Below are 21,967 nucleotides of genomic sequence, written 5' to 3'. Positions count from 1 at the left end.
TAAGAACAGGGCAAGTACGAGTCTTGAGGAAAAATTATTTTCATAATCATTGAACCGTTATTTTGAAATTATATTTAGAACTGAAAGTAGTAGTGGAAAACTAATGCTAACAGTATCTGCATTTGGGAGACGGTTGCAGTTCTTCAAACCTTAAGGGTGCGATCTTCCCAAAAGGGAACAAAATTCCCGAGCAAGGGCGTTTAGCCGCGTGTTTCCCGGCACTTGCAGTGCCGAGAAACATGGCTATTCAACTCAACTTGCTTTGAATAAGGGACCTGAACTGGGAATGCGTAGCCGAGGCCGCACATAGCCCTGTGTTTTACAATGCAATTACAATTCTGTGTACCACAAAGTTGGGACACCATTTTTAAATAGCGTTCCGCTCACTGAGGCCCACCCCCAGCCCAAGCGCATAATGGCAGGGTCCATCGCCCCTCCAGCACCCCCCAACACCTACGGGAGACCCCGGTCCGATCGCACGTGCAAAACATGCCAACCAGGTGTCACCAGCAATGCCAGGACACCACCCTTCCCAAAGGGCATGCAGCTGGTGGCCCCTGATCCCCTTTGAGACCCCCACGAGTGCCGTTCCATTTGTGTGCACATTAGACTAAGGCTTACTGCCTCGCTCTAACATTGTGGGCAGGATTCCCCTTGCAACATCTGAAGAGATTGCATTGAATCTCTCGAGGTGTTGTGAGCCAGGTAAATCCTGGGTGTGGGGTCGCCTGGCTTTCACCAGCCACACTGCGCTGCAGCGAGGTGCTTTTCCAGCGCAGCGTAGCCTGTCGATCGCACCCTAAGTTTCCGTTATTTACATTAGAATTGACGGGGACATAAACTGTGGATATAAACAAAGTATGCTCTTCTGTGGGAATCTTGCCACCGTCTACTTTATAAGAGCTCAATTTTAAGAATCATATGATAGATAATTAATAGAAATCAATAGGAAAATTCAAGGCAGTGAATCCCTTTATTTATATATATTATATTTGTTGACAAGCTGCGGATATTTGCAGTTCCCAAATAATGGATTATACACATGGAGGGGAAATCAGGCCAAAACTCTCAAGTCTCTGAAGATACCTTACTTGCCTTTAAAATTCCGGTTACTAATGTGGTTTTTAATCTGGTAGCAGTTATTCCAGTTCTCTTGACAAGTTATGAACATTCACGATTACAAAACAAGTTTCTATCATTATCTTTAAGAATCCTAACTGTAAAACCCCTGCTTGACTGGGGATATGTGAATATTGCATAATATTATTATGCAGGTTTATTTCCCCAGTTTGTGGTTTATTTACCCAGTTTGTCCAGCTTATAGTTGAACCCGTTGATTTTGAGTACTATTGTGTCAAGAATAAAAATCCCTGCTGTCCCACTGTTGTAGATGGTGATTCCTCTCGACTAGGGATATCATTAATTAAAGCATAGCCATGCTAAATATAATCATTGGATGAGGTCAAGCAAAGGCTCACTAAACTGGCTCCGGGGATGTGAGGGTTGTCTTATGATGAGAGGCTGAGTAAATTGGGTCAATACTCTCCAAAGTTCAGAAGAATCTGAGGTGGTCTCATTGAAACACCCGAGATTCTGAAGGGCTTCTTAACAGGGTAGATGCTGAGAGGTTGTTTCCCCTGGCTGGGGAACCTATAAACACAGAGGCACAGTCTCAGGATAAGGGCCTGATCATTTGGGACTGAGATGAGAAGATGTGTTATTTTTAAAAAGGTTATGAATCTTTGGAATTCTCTAACCACAGGGTTGTGGTTGCTTCGTCATTAATTATATTTAAGGCTGAGGTAGAGTTTTGGTTTTTCGGTGAATCTGGGGATATGGGGAGTGGATGGGAAAGTGGAGTTGAAGCCGAAGAGCAATCTCAATCATATTGAGAGGTGGAGCACACTCAATGCGCCACATGGTCGACTCCTGCTCCTAGTACTTAAGTTCATTGGGGAATGCATCACAAGTGCCTAATTTCATTTGTGGTTATGGATGACAGCAAAAGAAATAACAAAATTAACTTGTTTGCCATTCTGCATTGCAAATTGAGAATATTTGCAATAATTAAAAGTCAGTTTCATAATATGCTTTGTTCATGTTAACATGTTCCCTGCTGCTTTTGCCAGTATGGAGAGAGATTTTGATGTATTGTCTTATCACTTTTCAGAAATGCCTCATAAATGAGCTGTTTTCACTGAATCAGCAAACATTTAGCTGTTATTTTGGGAATGAACAATGCAACATTTGCTATGCTCCTGTTGTGCTCGTCAGCTCAGGTTACGTACAAAATCGATGGGAACCATGGCTTGGATTCTCCGAGCTGGGAGAATCGCGTCTCCGGGTCGGAGAATCGGCGTTGACGCCGGAAATTCCTGCCAGGCACTCCAATGCCGGTGCACAATTCTCCGGAGAATTGGCGTCAGTCGCGCGCTGTCAATGCGGCGCCGTTCGGGGGCCATTCAAAGAGGCCCTCGCGGCGATTTTCCGCGGTCGACCGGCTGAGTCCCGCTGGCATGGTTCACATATAGAACCACCCAGCAGAGCTCGGAGCCATAGCTACGGGGGGGGGGGGGGGGGGGGGGGGCTCCATGACGGCCAGGCCCTCAATCTGGGGCTACTGATCGGCGGGCGCCCGCGATCTGGGGGGGCCTACCTTCTGCGTGGGTCTGCTGTGTCGCTACGCCATGTTGCGTGGAAACGGCCACCACGCACATGCACCGGCACGGAAACGCCCACCATGCGCATGCATGGACCTGCGCCGGCATTGCAGGACCACGTATCGGCGCCGGAGCTGCGTGGAGCACTCCAGCGCCGTGCTGGCCACTGAATCACTGGGCCAAGAGGCTCGGTGACGCCGGCGTTGAACACTCCGGTGTTTACGCTGACGTCATCACTTAGCCTAGATTTTTGAGAATCCTGGCCCATAAGTCTAAACCCACTACGTGGCCTTGATCATAGAATTTACAGTGCAGAAGGAGGCCATTCGGCCCATTGAGTCTGCACCGCCTCTTCAAAAGAGCACCCTACCCAAGCCCACACCCCCACCCTATCCCCACAACCCAATAACCCCACCCAACACTAAGGGCACTTTTGGAAGGGCAATTATGCATGGCCAATCCACCTAACCTGCACATCTTTGGACTGTGGGAGGAAACCGGAGCACCCGGAGGAAACCCACGCACACACTGGGAGACGGTGCAGACTCCGCACGGACAGTGACCCAAGCCGGGAATCGAACCTGGGATCCTGGAGCTGTGAAGCAATTGTGCTAACCACTATGCTACCGTGCTACCCCACGGATAGTTGAGGGAAGAATGCTGGCCATGCATGTTGAGAATTATATGCTCTTTGATTAGTGGTACAAACTGATCAGGTGAGGCCTTGGTTTGACATCTCCTCCCAAAGACAATACCTCCAACAGTGCGGCACTCGATTGGGATTGGACATTAAGAATTTACTGTTGCAATCTTTTATAGAGTTCACAGTTATGCTTGTTTTGGGAATGACTAAACAGTTGTTAATTTATTAGCCTGAATTGGGTGAGTCATTAGTTTAGCCAAGAAATAGTTGTGGTAATTTGCCTGTAAGCAATATTGTAGATGGCTGGTGGTGCGACCTCCAACCAGCAGGTGGCAGTACAGTCTCTCCATGCAGTCTCTTCATAGAGGGCACGTGACAAGGCACTCACATATAAGTGTGGGGCACATCCGGTAATTGGGTGATGGCTAGAAGACATACAAGTGGACAGTTGTGCCTAGGTGTAGTTCCAGGGGAGAACAAAGAAACTCCATGATAACTTGCTCGGTATCAGATCATTATCTTACCACGTGAGATTCAATAAAGATCCTGGTTTGGGCAAGTCACAAGTCGCTTGGTAGATTCCTTGCCAGACACCGAACACAACAATAGTTACTGCTGAAGTTTAGATTTTGGAACGCAGCGCATATATTTTTGTTTTTGGCAGTTGGAAATTGTTTCAATGGTTGTTATATTCAGAGACTTGTTAAGGCAATGAGAGAAGCTACCTTTACCGCCCAACATCCAAATTTAGTTAAGTTCAAACTTGTTCTTGCTCATAACTTGTTTTAAGAAGTGCACTGACTGCACTATAGATAATTACACTAATTTTGGGGAAAGCGTAACACTTTCTATCCTTGTCATTTTAGCGGTGTAGTTTCATACCATCTTATTGGATGTCAGCCTTGGCTCAGTTCTAGCATTCTGATCTGAGTCAGAAAATGGCGGGGGTGGGGGGTTCCAAGTCTCAAACCAGAAAATTGAGCACATAATCTAGGCTGGCACTCAGTGTAGTATTGAGGGAGTACTGCATTTTCAGAAATTCTGTCTTTTGGGTGAGATACAAAACCATGGCTTTGTCCAACGTGCCTTCTAATTTTCTAATTGTGCGCTAACCCAAAGGGGACCTGCACAGAAACCTTTACCGCAAAGTAAGAGAGAGGCAAAAATGGACATTTGACCACCGGAAAATGAGGCTGGAGAAGTAGTATTAGGAAACAAAGAAATGGCAGAGGAACTGAATAGTTACCTTGCATCAATCTTCATGGTGGAAGACACCAGTGGGATGCCAGAGCTCCAGGAGAATCAGGGACAGAGGTGAATGTAGTGGCTATCTCTAAGGAGAAAATTCTGGGGAAGCTGAAGGGTCTGCAGGTGAATAAATCACCTAGACCAGATGGACTACACCCCAGGGTTGCAAAAGGGACAGCTGAGGAGATTTTCAGAAATAGTTGGAGGCAGGGAGGGTCCCAGAGGACTGGAAAATGGCTGTTATGACACCCCTGTTTAAGGAGATATGGAGGCAGAAGACAGGAAATGATAGACGGTTAGCCTGACTTCGGTTATTGGTAAGATTTTAGAGTCCATTATTAAAGATAAGATTGCGGAATACTTGGAAGTGCATGGTAAAATACGACTGAGTCAGCACAGCTTCGTCGAGGGGAGGTCATGTCTGACAAATCTGTTAGGGTTCTTTAGGCGATAACACGGAAGTTAGACAAAGGAAAAACAGTGGAATTGATTTATTTAGATTTCCCGAAGGCCTTTAACAAGATGCCGCATAGGAGACTGTTAAGAGCCCATGGTGTTAAGGGTTAGATCCTGGCATGAAGGCAGAGAGTTGGGATAAAAGGGTCTTTTTCAGGATGGCAACTGGTAACTAGTGGTGTGCCTCATGGGTTGTTGCTGGGACCACAACTTTTTACAATATCCATTGATGATCTGGGAGAAGGAACTGAAGGCACTGTTGCTAAGTTTGCAGATGATACAAAGATATGTAGCGTGACAGGTAGTATTGAGTAAGCAGGGGGTAAGAAGGACTTGGACAGGCTAGAAGAGTGGGCAAAGAAGTGGCAGATGGAATACAATGTGGAAAAGTGTGAGGTTATGCACTTTGGTAGGAAGAATGGAGGCATAGACAAATACTTAGGAAATCATAAGCACAAAGGGACTTGGGGGTTCTTGTTCAAGATTCTCTTATGGTTAACATGCAGGTTCAGTCTGCAGTTAGGAAGGCAAATACCATGTTAGCATTCATGTTGAGAGGGCTAGAATACAAAAGCAGGGATGTACTTCTGAGTTGGTATAAAGCTCTGGTCGGACCCCATTTGGAGTATTGTGAGCAGTTTTGGGCCCTGTATCTAAGGAAGGATGTGCTGGCCTTTGAGAGGGTCCAGAGGGGGTTCACAAGAATGAACACTGGACTGAAGATCTTGTCCTATGAGGAACGGTTGAGGACTCTGGGTCTGTACTCGGGAGTTTAGACGGATGAGGCGAGATCCTATTGAAACATGCAGGATACTGTTGAGGCCTGGATCGAGTGGGCGAGGAGAGGTGCTTCCACTTGTAGGACTAGAACCAGAGGGCACAACCTCAGACAAAAGGGACAATCCTTTAAAACAGAGATGAGGAGGAATTTCTTCAGCCAGAGGGTGGTGAATCTGTGGAACTTTTTGCTGCAGAAGGCTGTGTAGGCTGAATCACTGAGTGTCTTTAAGACAGAGACAGATAGGTTCTTGATTAATAAGAGGATTGGGGTTATGGGGAGAAGGCAGGAGAATGTGGATGAGAAAAATAATTTTTTTGTTCATCTTTATTGTCACAAGTAGGCTTACATTAACACTGCAATGAAGTTACTGTGAAAGGCCCCTAGTACCCACATTCCGGCGCCTGTTCGGGTACACGGAGTGAGAATTCAGAATGTCCAAATTACCTAATAGCACATCTTTCGGGACTTGTGGGAGGAAACCCATGCAACCACGGGGAGAACGTGCAGACTCCGCACAGACTGACCAAGCCGGAAATCAAACCTCGGACCCTGGCGCTATGAAGCCATAGTGCTAACCACTATGCTACCGTGCTGCCATGATTGAATGGTGGAGCAAACTCGATGGGCGAGTGGCCTAATTCTGCTCCTATGCCTTACAGTCTTATGATTGCAGAATGTCCCACACAGCTTAAAGGAAGCATTGACTCCATCTGCATCTTCAGATTGATTCATTGCACAGTCTTAAGAGCTGGGGAATTAATATTTATCAATAAACCAACAGTTTAAACAATCTGGTTAGTTATATCATTGCTGTTTTTGGGACTTTACTGTGCACAATTATCCCACATTATGATAGTGACTGCACTTCAAAAGTACTTCATTAATTGCAAAGTGCTTTACAATGTTGCAAAGCTGTGAAAGGTGTTTAGTAAATAGTAGTTATTTTTTTGAGTCTCATTCCTCATCTCTCCCTCTCTGTCTGTGCCTCCCTTCTCTCTCTCTCTCTCTCTCTCTCGCTCTGTCTGTGTGCCCCCCTGTCTCGCTCTGTCTGTGTGCCCCCCTGTCTCGCTCTGTCTGTGTGCCCCCCTGTCTCGCTCTGTCTGTGTGCCCCCCTGTCTCGCTCTGTCTGTGTGCCCCCCTGTCTCGCTCTGTCTGTGTGCCCCCCCTGTCTCGCTCTGTCTGTGTGCCCCCCCCCGTCTCGCTCTGTCTGTGTGCCCCCCCCCCCCGGTCTCGCTCTGTCTGTGTGCCCCCCCCCCCCCCCCCCCCCCCCCGTCTCGCTCTGTCTGTGTGCCCCCCCTCCCCCCGTCTCGCTCTGTTTGTGTGCCTCCCCTGTCTCTGCTTTCCTTCTCTGTTGCATTGCATCTATATTATAACCACTAGCTGGCAGAAGTGCAATAGTAGGTTAAAATAAATTGCTTCATTCTGCACCAGATGTGGCGGTGCACAATTTGCTTGTTATGTTGTGACTTGTGTTATGCAGCATTTGAAGAGTCTTATCATCCAAAGTCAGTCGTGTGAGTACTGAGAGGTCTCTATGACCGCTGGTCATATAATCCACCATGAGGTCCATGGAGTAAACGCCTGTTAAAAATCCAAGTTGCTGAATGTGCATGAATGTTCAGAGAGTATGATGAAAACTATGTTAGAAATGTTTTTATGTGGTCAGGTCATAGCTCTTTGGGAAGCAGTGCTCTATTACCAGAAACCACAAAAGAATGTTTGACAAAAACCATCCTGTTGTTGGAAGAGCTTAAAAGACCCAACTTGATTTTTTCTCTCCATCCCCCACCCTTAGATTGCAAGGACTTTTATGAAGTTCATGTTGGGAAAGATCTCACAAATTTCATCACGAGAACATTATTCAATTATTTTATTATAATCGATTTTTTTTAGTATTCCTCTTCATTTCAGCTGGACACAAGATATAGCTGAAGGCAATAGTTCAAATTATTTACCACAACCCTTCCTGTACCACTGAAAGCTGAGTGCCATTTTTATTTTCCTTTTAGTACCTGGCCTCTGCTTCTTGTCTCTTTTTGATAATGGAGCCGAGATTTGCATTTGGCAATTAGACTGCCATTTTCACTTCCCGATGTAACTTGTCAGTCCTCTGGCACGTTGCACAGCTTAACAGTGAAGTTTGCTTGAAAATTAGTAAGCAGGACGACTTCCGGTTGCGGCTATGCGGGGCTAAGCCACACGTTCGGCAGCTCCCGCTTTATTAGGACTTGTGGGCTCTTTTAAGGGCCCCAAACGGCGCTGATTCGACGATTCCCGGTGGATAAAGGGGTCTGGAGCACAACCCCCCGGAATTTATGGTGCGGACTCGAAGTGGGGCGAGGAGAAAAACGGCAGCAGCTCCCCATGAAAAGCGGGGGAAAGTGGACAAAATGGCGGCCGGTGGAGCCCCTGAGGAGTGGAGGCAGTGGGCTGAGGAGCAGCAGGCGGCCCTTCTGCGCTATTTTACGGAGCTGAAAGGGGAGTTGTTGGAATCCCTGAAGGTGAGGACGAGTAAGCTGCTGGAGACCCAGACAACCCAGGGTGCAGCGATACTTGAGTTGCAGCAGCAGGCCTCTGAGCGCGAGGAGGCGGTTTCGGCCCTCGTGGGGAAGGTGGAGATACACGAGGCGCTTCATAAAAAGTGGCAAGATCGGTTCGAGGAGATGGAGCTTCGGTCACAGAGGAAGAACCTGAGGATCCTGGGCCTCGAGGAGGGGCTGGAGGGGTCGGACCTGCCGGCCTATGTGGCCGTGATGTTGAACTCGCTGGTGGGGGCAGGATCCTTCCATCTGCCCCTGGAGCTGGAGGGGGCCCACAGAGTACTGGCCAGGCGGCCTAAGGCGAATGAACCCCCGCGGGCGGTGCTGGTGCGGTTCCATCGGTTCAGTGACCGGGAGTGTGTTCTCCGATGGGCCAAGAAGGTGAGGAGTAGTAAGTGGGAGAATTCGGTAGTGCGTGTCTACCAGGACTGGAGTGCGGCGATGGCCAAGCGGAGAGCCGGGTTTAACCGGACGAAGGCGGTGCGCCATGGAAAGCAGGTGAAGTTCGGCATGTTGCCACCTGTGGGTCACCTACAAGGCCCGGCATCAGTACTTTGAGTCCCCCGAGGAAGCGTGGGCCTTTGTGCAGGCTGAAAAGCTGGACTCGAACTAGAGATTGGGGGGCTGTGGGAGTTTTTCTATTTCTCTATCATTGTTTATGCTGTAGCGGGTTATTCTGTTTGTTTCTGTTTTTTCTCTCGCTCTCGGACGATGTGGGTTATGGTTTTGTGTTCTAAGAGGGGTACTGGGGTTTGTGGTTGATCTGTGTCTTTGTTTGTACGGAGTTGGCCTTTGACAGGGTTGAGTGGGGGTACTTGTGGAAGGTGTTGGAGAGGTTCGGGTTTGGGGTGGGGTTTATTAAATGGGTGAGGTTGCTGTACGAGGCCCCGATGGCGAGTGTAGCGACAAATGGGAGGAGGTCCGAGTACTTCAGGCTCCACTGTGGGACGAGGCAGGGGTGCCCCCTGTCCTCCTTGCTTTTTGCACTGGCAATTGAGCCTCTTGCCATGGCTCTCGGAGTTGAGGAGGTGGAGGGGTTTGATGCAAGGTGGGGAGGAGCACCGAGTGTCGCTGTATGCGGACGACTTGCTGTTGTATGTAGCAGACCCGGTGGGGCGAATGCTGGAGGTGATGGAGATTCTTGCTGAGTTCAGGAGTTTCTCGGGATATAAATTGAACCTGGGCAAGAGTGAGCTGTTTGTCGTACACCCGGGAGATCAGGAGGAGGGGATTGGTAGGCTCCCGCTAAAGAGGGCAGTGAGGAGTTTTAGGTACCTGGGGGTTCAGGTGGCTAAGAGCTGGGGGACTCTGCACAAGCTCAATTTTACTAGGTTGGTGGAGCAGATGGAGGAGGAATTTAAAAGGTGGGACATGCTGTCGTTGGCGGGTAGAGTACAGTCCGTTAAAATGACGGTGCTCCCGAGGTTTTTGGTTTTTTTGCTTCAGTGCCTCCCCATTTTCGTTCCGAGGGCCTTTTTTAGGAGGGTGAACAGCAGCATTCTGGGATTTTTTTTGGGCGCACGGGACTCCGAGGGTAAGGAGGGTCTTTTGGAGCGGGGCAGGGATAGAGGGGGGCTGGCCCAACCTCTCTGGGTACTATTGGGCAGCTAACATCTCGATGGTACGTAAGTGGGTAATGGATGGGGAGGGGGCAGCATGGAAACGGATGGAGATGGCGTCCTGTGGAGGCACGAGCCTGAAGGCACTGGTAACGGCGCCGTTGCCGCTCCCTCCAACGAGGTACACTACGAGCCCGGTGGTGGCGGCTACCATCAAAATTTGGGGGCAGTGGAGGCGACACAGGGGGGAAGTGGGGGGCTCGGTGGAGGCCCCGCTGCGGGGGAACCACCGGTTTGTCCCAGGGAACATGGATGGCGGGTTCCTGGGGTGGCACAGGGCGGGCATTAGGAAGTTGGGAGACCTGTTTATTGACGGGAGGTTCGCGAGCCTTGGTGAGCTGGAGGAGAAGTTTGAGCTCCCCCGGGGAATATGTTCAGGTACCTTCAGATTAAGGCGTTTGCTAGGCGACAGGTGGAGGGGTTCCCTTTGCTGCCCCCGCGGGGGGTAAGGGATAGAGTGCTTTCGGGGGTGTGGGTTGGGGATGGGAAGGTGTCTGACATCTACCAGGTGATGCAGGAGGTGGAGGAGGCGTCGGTAGAGGAGCTGAAGGTTAAGTAGGAGGTGGAGCTGGGGAGCAGATTGAAGAGGGGACATGGGCGGACGCCCTGGAGAGGGTGAACTCCTCCTCTTCATGTGCGAGGCTTAGTCTCATCCAGTTCAAGGTGCTGCACCAGGCCCACATGTCCAGATCTAGGATGCATAGGTTTTTTGGAGGCGAAGACAGGTGCATCAGGTGTTCGGGGAGTCCAGCGAACCATGCCCATATGTTCTGGGCATGCCCGGCACTGGAGGAGTTCTGGAAGGGGGTGGCGAGGACGGTTTCGAGGGTGGTGGGATCCAGAGTCAAGTCAGGCTGGGGACTCGCGATATTTGGGGTTGGGGTGGAGCCGGGAGTGCAGGAGGCGAAAGAGGCCGATGTTTTGGCCTTTGCGTCCCTAGTAGCCCGGCGGAGGATCTTGCTGCAGTGGAAAGATGCGAGACCTCCGAGCGTGGAGACCTGGATTAATGACATGGCGGGATTCATTCAGCTGGAGAGGGTCAAATTCGCCCTGAGGGGGTCGGTACAAGGGTTCTTTAGGAGGTGGCAGCCTTTCCTCGACTTTCTGGCTCAACGATAAGATACTAGGTCAGCAGCAGCAGCAACCCGAGGGGGGGGGGGGGGTTTAGGGGGATAGTGTTTAAGTTAATTTGCTTATTGTTAATTTATTTTGTTGTTTATTGGGGTTGGGGGGGTTTGTTATATGCGTTGTTACGGGTGCCGGGGGGTGTTTATTACTATTATTGTTATTGTTATTATTGTTTTGTTGATATATATTTTTCAAAAAATTCCAATAAAAATTATTTTATTTAAAAAAAGAAAATTAGTCAGCAGTGGAATGTGAATCCTCGGGCTGCTCTAAACTTGCATAATGCTGAACAACATTTCGGGTCATGATTATGCCTATTGGTGTTTATGTGTTCACAAATCACAGAAAAATAGTTCTAACGGTTGAATGGCAGTGAAACCTTCCCTTTGCTCGCAATACGCTTTCGGCTTGGATGATCAGTCCCAAATGACATCCGTGCCTCCAAAGGCATTACCATTTGTGTATCCAGACCATCACCATCCTGTGCGTTACCAATGACTGGAAACTTAACTGGATCAGACATATAAATACTATGGCTACAACGGCAGGTCAGAGGCTGGGAATTCTGGAGTGGATAACTTTCACCCCGATTTCCCAAAAGTCACATTTATAAGGTCCAAGTCAAGGTGGAATTGGAATCTTTTCTACTTGCCTGGATGAGTGCCGTTCCAACAACACTCAAAAAAATTGACAAAGCAGCTTGTTTGATTGGCACCCCATCTAACGCCTTAAATGTTCACACTCTCCACCACTGGCGGACCATGGTAGTAGTGTGTACCACATGCACAATAGCAACTTGTCAAGCTTCTTTCAACAGCCTTTATCCAATAATGTATGCCAATTAGAAGGACCAGGGCAGCAGATGCCTGGGAAACCACTGCCTGCAAGTTACCCTCCCAAGGCAATATATCACGTTCCACGCAGACTGCAGGTGCTCACTATCATCTTCTCGCGGACATTTGGGAATGGGCAACAAATGCTGACCTTGCCAGAAATGCACACATCCCATGAAAGAATACTTTTTGCTGCACAATCTAAGATTAAATGCGTAAATGTAGAAATCCTTGGATGATGGTGTGTGAATTAATAAATGCTGATATCCAAATGTGCAATTTGGCATCCATCTCCCCTTTTACGAACACCTTTTTCCCCAAGAGCAACTGCAGGCTCCCTACCTAGCGTGGTAGCTGCTCCGAGTACTTCCTGCCTGACTGGAAGCTAAGCCTGTAAATCAGGCTAACTTCAAGGTGGGGGTCCTGGCAAAAAGAAATGTGCACACAGTTATGGCATGGCAGATGGTAAGTGTTGGGCTACCCAAATTCCAAAGGGAAATTTGGAACAAGCTGCCACAATAGTTTGCAATTTGTATATTATAAGCTGGTATCTAAAGTAAAGATAAGTAAGTGATGATTTTAAATATTAAAGTTAAATATTTATTGGGGGGAAAAAATAGAAAATAACGTATTAAGCAAAGAACACCTTTACACAGTTAAGTGTTTTTACAAACCTTTCTTAAAAAATGCTGGCTTAAATAAACTCAAAGCTACACCCCGTTTTGATGGCAACAGTGTTCATAGATTTTTAATCCTAGAACATACTATAGAATATTACCATACAATGTCCTGCTGCTTTAGGAGGAATCTTGAACTTCTCTCTGAGGGTGGTAAAATTGATGTTCATAGGTTTGGATTCAGCACAGAGACCTCACAGCCACGCCACAACAGTCCCTTTGATCTTCCACGCTTATTGTTTCTACAATCCTTTTGAAGTTACTCTTTCCAGAATTGATCTGACTTTTGTTTTGTTACTTCATGGCTATCATATTTATAAAGTAAAGGTACTATTTTGCCTCAGACATTTATGATCTCCCAAATAATAATAATATTATAATCGCTTATTGTCACAAATAGGCTTCAATGAAGTTATGTGAAAAGCCCCTAGTCGTGACATTCCGGCCCCTATTTGGGGAGGGCGGTACGGGCATTAAACCTGCGCTGCTGCCTTGATTTGCACTACAAGCCAGCTGTTTAGCCCACTGTGCTAAACCAACCCCTGGTTGAAATAGAATAGAATCACTACAGTGCAGACGGAGGCCATTCAGCCCATTGAGTCTGCACCGACCTTCTGAAAGACCTAGCTAGGCTCAGTCCCCATAGCCCCACATAACTTGCACATCCCTGAACACTGAGGGGCAATTTTATCATGACCTAACCTGTACATCTTTGGACTGTGGGAGGAAACTCGAGCACTTGGAGGAAACCTACGCAGACATGGGGAGAAAGTGCAAACTCCACACAATCTCTGAAGGCCGGAATTGAACCTGTATCCCTGACACTGAGGCAGCAGTGCTAGCTGCCTTGTTGCCCCATTGTACATGTTTCCTTTGAAATCCAACAGCCAGCTTTAACATCACATCACTTATCTGCTGAATGTAAATTCCTGGTCAAACTGATTCCCTGGCTCCCTGTTCATTACCATTTCAACCACTTGCATTCACACCACCTGTATTGATACTTTGGCCTTTGCAGTCTAAATGTCTCCAGTTTAATTAAACCAGTCACATCCATATTCTCTCCCACGAGCTTGTTTCCCAGTATATGACAATGATATTGCAAAAAAAATCTAATTTTCCTCAATACCATGTAGTTTAAACTCAGCATGCGAACAGTTTTCCTATTTTAAAGGTCCTCCCTTGCCAATTCAACCCATCCTGTTAGGATGAAGGTCGTTGTGTCAGACCTTTCCACACAAGCTTTCTCCTTTCCCTGATAACTTCCAAGGCCAAAGCAGACCGATTTCATCCTTGGATTTGTGTCTGAATTCCAGATGAGCTTCTAATTATATGTCTGCTCCCTCACAAAGGCTTCACCTCTAACACCTGTATCCCTACAAACCTTTCAAATCTCTCCACTGCTCCATTGGCGACTCCACAATTCTTTTCTAAATCTCTGCATCTCTTTCTGACAGTCCTTAAGATATACCTCTGACCAAGCTTTTGGGTCACCTATCTTAAAACTACTTCAGGTTGGCTGCTGTTAAATCTTGTTTGATAACACTCCTGTGACGCACATGGATGTTTTACTCTGTTAAAGGTTCTGTATAAATATAAATTGTTGTTCCTTCTAGCTGAAAGGTGATGATCGAGAGGGGGTCTGGTGTTGGGTGCAGAACATGAAAGAGGAGATAATACAGTTTGACAAAATAGAAAACTGGCTATCTAAATTGGTGCGATCCCAACTTTTAAAGTGTAAAAATAAAATCTGCAACTAAATTTTAATTTGGCAATATTGTGCCTGGTGAACTGTGATTTATTTCACCTTGTGTGTCCTAAATTCGGAATCTAAATTTGTGGTCAAGTGGTTTCAGTCAAAGATGCTTTTCAAGTTTTGCTCCTCAGAAACATCACTTTTCATAGAATCTACAGTGCAGAAGGAGGCCATTCGGCCCATCAAGTCTGCATCGGCCCTTGGAAAGAGCACCCTACCTAAGCCCATACATCCACCCTATACCCACTTAACCTTTTTTGGACATAGCCAATCCACCTAACCGGCACATCTTTGGACGGTTTCTTTAAAATGTTTCTAATATTTCAAAACATTGAAGTAACTGTCATTCCAGAATTGCATTAATTTTTTTTTTTAAATCAACTTTTAAAATGTTCGTACAGGTGGTACTGTTCTTTGAATCTGACTGTTTTAATAATAAAACCCTTGCAACCATTGCTGTGTAAGTGTGGCCGTATATTGTGATTTTGATCCACAGACAGTACCATTATCACTACTTTGACCAAGAGTCATCCAGATTCGAAACGTTAGCTCCCTTCTCTCTCTCTCTCTCTCTCCGCAGATGCTGCCAGACCTGCTGCGATTGTCCAATATTTTCTGTTTTTGTTTCTGATTCCAGCATCCGCAGTAATTTGCTTTTAACTTTGTGTACGATATCACTAGTTGGCTCTTGATATCTGTCTGAATTGAAATGCATAAACACAACTTTAGCATTAATTCTTCATTTTGGGCAGAATGCCAAGCAACCATGGAAAACAGCACCAGCTGATCAACATAGGGGATAAGGCCAGTCAACAACATGGGTGTGATTACTTAATGTTGTTTATGTTACGGTCCGTGCATTGTGCATAGCCCTGTTGGAGAATGCTCAGTGAGACTGTTTATTCACAGTATCATCTATAAATAGTCCTTTGCTCTCTTAGAATTGAGAGTTGAAGTTAATGTTTGTGATAACTACAAATGGAATGTGTGCTATTCATTTGTTGATTGAGATGTACTTCGTTTTAACATTTCACTTGTTATGAAATGCAGCAGTATATACCTTGTTATGCTGTGTTGAATTTCTACTTGCTGTTTCTCTTCCATGGTGAAAAAAACAGTTGAATTGGACTTTTGAGCATTTGCGTTTTATAAAATAATTGGAGGCCAGTTTTAAAATTGAAGCCCTGCTGATTTGTTGAACCTTGTACATGTGGTGTTGCTTACTTAAGATGCCTAACTTTTGCAGCAGTAACTATTGAATTAACTATCCAAGAGATTGAGGTTCCGATCTGTGCAGAATAAAGCATCAAATTGTTTATAATTAAAGGCCACAGGTTAAGGACCAGAAAGGCAGTATCTCCAAACACTCCAGTTTTAATGTTTCCCTTGTGAAACTACCACCTAAGTCAATAGCTTCCGTGTATAGTATTAATGGTTGAGAACACTTTTCAACAACTTCTCAATCGTGAATCCACAGTGGCAGCTGATTATATCCAGCTAATGCCCCAGTACCCTGTTATGCCACCACTGATGAGAGAGCTGTGACGAGCAATTAACCAGTTGGAAAACAACAAAGCCAGCGACTCCAATGGTATTCCAGCTGAAGTCTTTAAAGCTGGTGCACTTTCAAAACACCATGCACTCATCCTGCAGATTTGAGAGGGATTCCGCACCCCGGTTTTCAGAAATGTGACAATTGTAACTATCATCAAGAAGGGGAATAAATCATGTTGTGTAAACTGTTGAGGTATTCCCCTCTTGTTCATTGCAGGGAAAATCCTGACATGTATTCTTCTGATTCACTTACCTCCTGTAGTTGATACAATCCTCCCAGAGGTGTGTTGGCTTTCGACCTTCCAGAGAAACCTCTGGCATGGTCTGTGTTGCCAGACACATTCAAGGTAAATGTTGAGGACAACACCAGGAACTCATTGTTGCATTCATTGACCTGACCAAAGCATTTGACTCAGTATATCGCAAGACTATGGATTGTGCTCCAAGAAACAACTTTGTAATCCTGCAATTGCTTCATGATGACATGACTGGAACTGCCTTGAGTGGGACATCTAAAATGATGGCCTTCAAAATCCAGACTTGTGTCAGCAAGGCTGTGCAACATGTTATTGGTCACAAACTACTTGATGATGACTAATCATCTCATTAAAGATCAACTGCCCTGTAATACCAGTATTAAATTCCACTTGGATGGAAAACTGTTCAACTCCAGTCGCCTCTGGCCCAAAACTAAACTGACCGTCGTAGGCCTGCATGATATGCAGTTGGTGGACAATAACATTGTTGTTGCCCACTCAGCATCAGATTTGCAACCACACTGATTTCTTCAATTCTGTGTACAAAAAGCTTGGCCTATCTTTGTTGCCAAAACAAAACTCTCGTATCTACCCACACCTGGTCAGCCATATATATGTGGAAGGAGTGTCTCAGGAATATGTTGAGTACTTCCCATACCTTGGCAAGCACCTCACTCAAAAAGTCATCATTGATGAGATCCAACACTGGATGTACTGTGCCAGCTCAGCCTTCTACAAGCTATGATAGCAAGTGCTTAAAAAAAGACCTCTGCAAATCAACAAAAGTCCCTAGTGTACAGAACAGTTATCGCCACCTCACTCCTGTACTCCCGTGAGCCTTGGACTATTCATCAGGGACACGAGTGCTGGAGAAATTCTGTCAGCAATACCTCCACCACATCCTCCAGATTCAGTGGGAAGAGCGCAATCAAATGCTGATATCCTTCTTGAAGACAGCTTCCCAAACATTCAGGCAAAACTCCTGCAAATCAAATTATGCGACACTGGATGGTCAAAATGCATCTTTCCTGCCAGGTCCTAATTTCTCAATGCTTAAATGCCTATTGTTGCAGGGGAGGACAGGGAAAATGCTTCAAAGACTCTCTGAAGCTCTTCTTGAACACAGAAACATTGACGATAATGAAAGTGAGGAAGAGTTTGCAAACAGTCATTCAAAACTGTGATAATTTGCCCATTAAGCGCCATCATGCTGTGAATCACCGTGTCTTGATGTTGAAGCAGAGCTATAATAGAGAAGGAAAGAAAAGGTAGCAAATCCTGCACTAAGGATCTGACTACCTCGTCGGGCAACCTATCCCATGTGCCCAAAGATTTGTGGATCAAGAATCAGCCTGTTTAGTCACATGAAGACACATGGCAGAAACTCGCAACCCTGAGTAAACATCATCCTAGTTCAATAGAATTAATGTGATAGTCTAAATATCTGTGAAATAGTAAGTTTAAATATTAGTGCTCATTAGGAAATTAGTTTATTGTATGTGTGTAAGATGTAAAAATAAAATCTATAGATGGATAATGAAACCTTAAAGCCAAACAATAACACACCAATTGAAACTTGTGCTTGTATTTTCCAGGTGTACCTTCAGGTTCCCCAGCACAAACATTAAGATCTCATTTACCGCACTGTGCAGCGAAAAGAAAGAAAAACAGGAGGCCCCAGAATCTCCAGTGAGGCCAGTCCAACCACAAATCTCCCCTCTGAAGATAAACATTCCAGACAACATTGCTGATTTGATCAGTCCCCTCCCTTCTCCTACTGGAACAATCAGGTAAGATGCTGGATAGCTCTATTTCTGTGCTCCTAATTGTGCTTTTCCACTAAGTAAATTGAAAACCGAGTTAGAAGAGTTACTGAACGGGCAGCACGGTGGCCTAGTGGTTAGCACAGCTGCCTCACGGTGCTGAGGTCCCAGGTTCAATCCCGGCTCTGTCCGTGTGGAGTTTGCACATTCTCCCCGTGTCTGCGTGGGTTTCGCCCCCACAACCCAAAAATGTGCAGAGTAGGTGGATTGGCCATGCTAAATTGCCCCTAATTGGAAAAAATTATTGGGTAATCTAAATTTTTTTTTTTTAAAGTTACTGAAATCTTCATTGAAATTATGACTTTCAGATTTTGAAGATGAAGGGAGAAATTAGCAGAGGAATGTTTGCAAGAGGGAGTTCCAGGGACTAGGTGATCTGCAACATGACAGCCAGCATGTTTACAATATAAGTTAATGGTGTGGGGATAATAAGATGCAGAATTGCTAACCTTGACCTTTTACATGCTCACCTTTTCAGAAACTGAGTTTCTCTGACCTCCCTCACAACTTCCTGAGTGCTGTCAGTCTGTAGATTAAACCAGTCTGATTGCAACAGATTAGCTTCTGATCAGCGAGGCAGAGGTGTCCCCTCTCCCCTTGCTATTTGCTCTAGCTATAGAACCACTATCTATGGCACCAAGAGCCTCGAGGAACAGGCGGGGACTGGTTCGGGGGTGGGGATGGAACATCGGGTCTCGCTATACGTGGATGATTTGCTCCTGTACATTTCGGACGTTCTCACCGACCCGTTACTCCACAAGTCCGGTGGTGGTGGCGACACTGCGGATCTGGGGACAGTGGAGGAGGTACAAGAGGGTGGAGGGAGCGTTGGCCTGGACCCCGAATTGCAACAATCGCAGGTTTGTCCCGGGTAGGGTAGATGATGGGTTCCAGAGCTGGCAGAGGGCAGGCATCAGAGGATGGGAGATCTGTTCATAGACAGAAGCTTTCCCAGTTTGAAGGCGCTAGAGGACAAATTTAATCTGCCGCCAGGAAATGCCTTTAAATATCTGCAAATACGAGCCTTCCTGAAAAAACAAGTACCTGTAGTGGCCTTTCCGCCGCTGCCGCCACTGAGGATACAGGACAGGGTGGTCTCCAGCACCTGGGTGGGGGAGGGGAGGGAACTACAGGAGGCGGAGGAAACCCCGGTGGAGGAGCTCAAGGGCAAGTGGGAGGAGGAGCTAGGTGAGGAGTTGGAAGCGGGTCTATGGGCAGAAGTCCTGGGCAGGGTTAATTCCTCCTCCTGTGCCAGGCTCAGTCTAATTCAATTTAAGCTGGTCTACCGGGCACACATGACAGCAGCGAGAATGAGCAAGTTTTTTGGGGTAGAAGACAGTTGTATGAGGTGCAAGGGCAGCCCTGCAAACCATGTCCACATGTTTTGGGCATGCTCGGAGCTTAGAGAGTTCTGGCAAGAGTTCGCGAGGGCATTGTCCAAGGTGCTTAACATACAGGTGGTGCCGAGTCCAGAGATAGAGATCTTTGGAGTGTCAGAAGACCCAGGAGTTCAGGGGGCAAAAGAGGCCGACGACTTGGCCTTTGCCTCCCTAGTAGCCCGGAGACGGATTTTATTAATGTGGAGGGGCTCGAAGCCCCCGAGTGTAGAGACTTGGGTTACCGACATCGCTGGGCTTCTCAGCCTCGAGAAAATAAAGTTTGCCTTAAGAGGGTCTGTTGGAGGTGGCAGCCGTTTGTCGACTTTCTCGGGGAAAATTAAAATGTCAGCAGCAATCTGTGGGCTGGGGTGGGGGCGGGGGAGTGCTTCATTGGGTTGGTGTGGGAAGACTGGGTTGCATAGGGTAATGTCTATTTAATTGTTATTGTATATTTTCTTTTTGCACTATGTTAATGTTCACTCTAGTTTGTTTTGTTATTATGGATACTATTGTTTTATTATGAAAAATTCTGCAAAACCTTAATAAAAATACTTTAAAAAAAAGATTAGCTTCTGATCATATGTTCATACCATCACTGCCTATTTGCAACTTTGCCTGTCTCAGCTCATTTGCTCAGTCATACTTTTATTTGTTACCTCTAGACCTGGCTATTCCAGCACAAAGCTGGCTAGTATCTCTCATTCTACCCTCCATAAAGTTTTGGATGAGGTCATCCAAAACTTCACTCTCCGTGTCTTAACTTTCACCAGTCCTGTTCATCTCCCATCCCTCTGCTTGCTGGCCTATATTGACTCCTGGATATGCATTGATTTTGAAATTCTCAACCTTGTATTCAAATTCTTCCATTGCCTTATAGCTCCCTATCTCTATTCTCCAGTTCCATAACCTTCTGATATTTTCACCGCTCTGACCCTAGCCTCTTGAAATTCCCCGAATTTAACTGTTCTAGCATTGGTGGCTTCCCATTCAGTTGACTAGGCCCACAAACTTTAAAATCCCCACCATGCACCTCCCCAACCTACATTTTCTATTTTAAGATTATCCTTATCTCTTTGAGCAACCATCTGTTAATCTGACCTAATATCTCATTTGGTTCAATGTTATATTTTGTTTTATAATGAACATAGAACAGTACAGCACAGAACAGGCCCTTCAGCCCTCGATGTTGTGCCGAGCAATGATCACCCTACTTAAACCCACGTAACCCGTATACCCGTAACCCAACAATCCCCCCATTAACCTTACACTACGGGCAATTTAGCATGGCCAATCCACCTAACCCGCACATCTTTGGACTGTGGGAGGAAACCGGAGCACCCGGAGGAAACCCACGCACACACTGGGAGGACGTGCAGACGAGTGACCCAGCCGGGAATCGAACCTGGGACCCTGGAGCTGTGAAGCATTGATGCTAACCACCATGCTACCGTGAGGCCCTTAAAAGCTGCCATACACATTGTTGTTGACTCTCCTCCCACATCAACAAGCCCACTGCCTTCCTCTGTTCCACTTTTGGTACACCCATCATGGCACAAGCCACTGGCTTTCACAGAGTCATCCCCTGTTAATAGTCACCATTCCACCCAACTTATTTCTCAGAAATTCATCACCACCTCATTCCCTTTTCATCTCCCACTCTCTCCCCAAGGTCTCACTGGTCATCAACAGCTAGTTCATGTAATATCACCCCAAAATTATCACTTTCTCACAAATGAGTGTTCTCTCTCAATAACCACATTGAAGGAAAACATGAGTTACTGGCCTGAAACCTGCGAGAACCTAGATTACACCCCTCGTGGGGAGCCACGGGGATTTAGAGTACCCAATTAATTATTTCCAATTACGGGGCAATTTAGCATGGGCAATCCACCTAGCTTGCGCACCTTTGGGTTGTAGGACGAAACCCACGCAAACACGGGGAGAATGTGCAAACTCCGCACGGACAGTGACCCAGAGCCGGGATCGAACCTGGGACCTTGGCGCCGTGAGGCAGCAATGCTTGCCACTGTGCTGCCCTCACAATATATATATTAATGATTTGAATGAGGGAACAAAATTTAACATCTCCAAGTTTGATACCAAGTTGGGTGGGAGGGTGAATTGTGATGATGCAGGGATCCTACAGCATGAGCTGGACAGGTTGGGCGAGAGGCAAATCAATGGCTGATGCAGTATAATTTGGATAAATGTGAGGTTATTCTCTTTGGAAGCAAACACAGGGAGGCAGATTAATACCCGAATGGTTGCAAATTGGGTGAGGGGACTGTGCAGCGGGACCTGGGTGTCTTTGTGCACCAGTCACTGAAGGTAAGCATGCAGGTGCAGCAGGCAGAAAGAAGGCTAATGGTTTGTTGGCCTTCGTTGTGTTGCTCGTTCTGGGTGAGTGTGCTTAACACTCAATTTGGCTCTGTTTCTTGTTCTAAGCTCTGGAGTCGCCAGGTGCCGTTAAGACACCGCCACAAGCTTCAAGGTGAAGTTCAATGCAATAAAACCGTACACCAATTAGTAAGCCCAAACAACTAGAGTTTATTATAATACAGTTATAATAACTACCCAAGCAAACGCTAAAGGATTAAACTTACTCCAACCACT

At 46.4% G+C, this 21,967-nt stretch overlaps 1 protein-coding gene across 2 annotated transcripts in view; it reads left to right on the top strand.

Annotated features, from left to right (window-relative positions):
- LOC119953660 (forkhead box protein K2-like) overlaps window positions 1-21,967 on the top strand; it is a 134,185-nt gene that overhangs the window by 63,126 nt on the left and 49,092 nt on the right. For both annotated transcript variants that reach the window (XM_038778148.1, XM_038778147.1), the window contains exon 2: window positions 17,748-17,942. In XM_038778148.1, the coding sequence (XP_038634076.1) occupies window positions 17,748-17,942 (195 nt within the window). The remainder of the gene's footprint in view (window positions 1-17,747; window positions 17,943-21,967) is intronic.

This window comes from Scyliorhinus canicula, chromosome 18 (genome assembly GCF_902713615.1).
Source record: "Scyliorhinus canicula chromosome 18, sScyCan1.1, whole genome shotgun sequence".
In the NCBI taxonomy this organism is placed as follows: domain Eukaryota; kingdom Metazoa; phylum Chordata; class Chondrichthyes; order Carcharhiniformes; family Scyliorhinidae; genus Scyliorhinus; species Scyliorhinus canicula.
The sequence above is the reverse complement of the archived record's forward strand: the minus strand, read 5'-3'. Positions and strand labels throughout refer to the sequence as shown.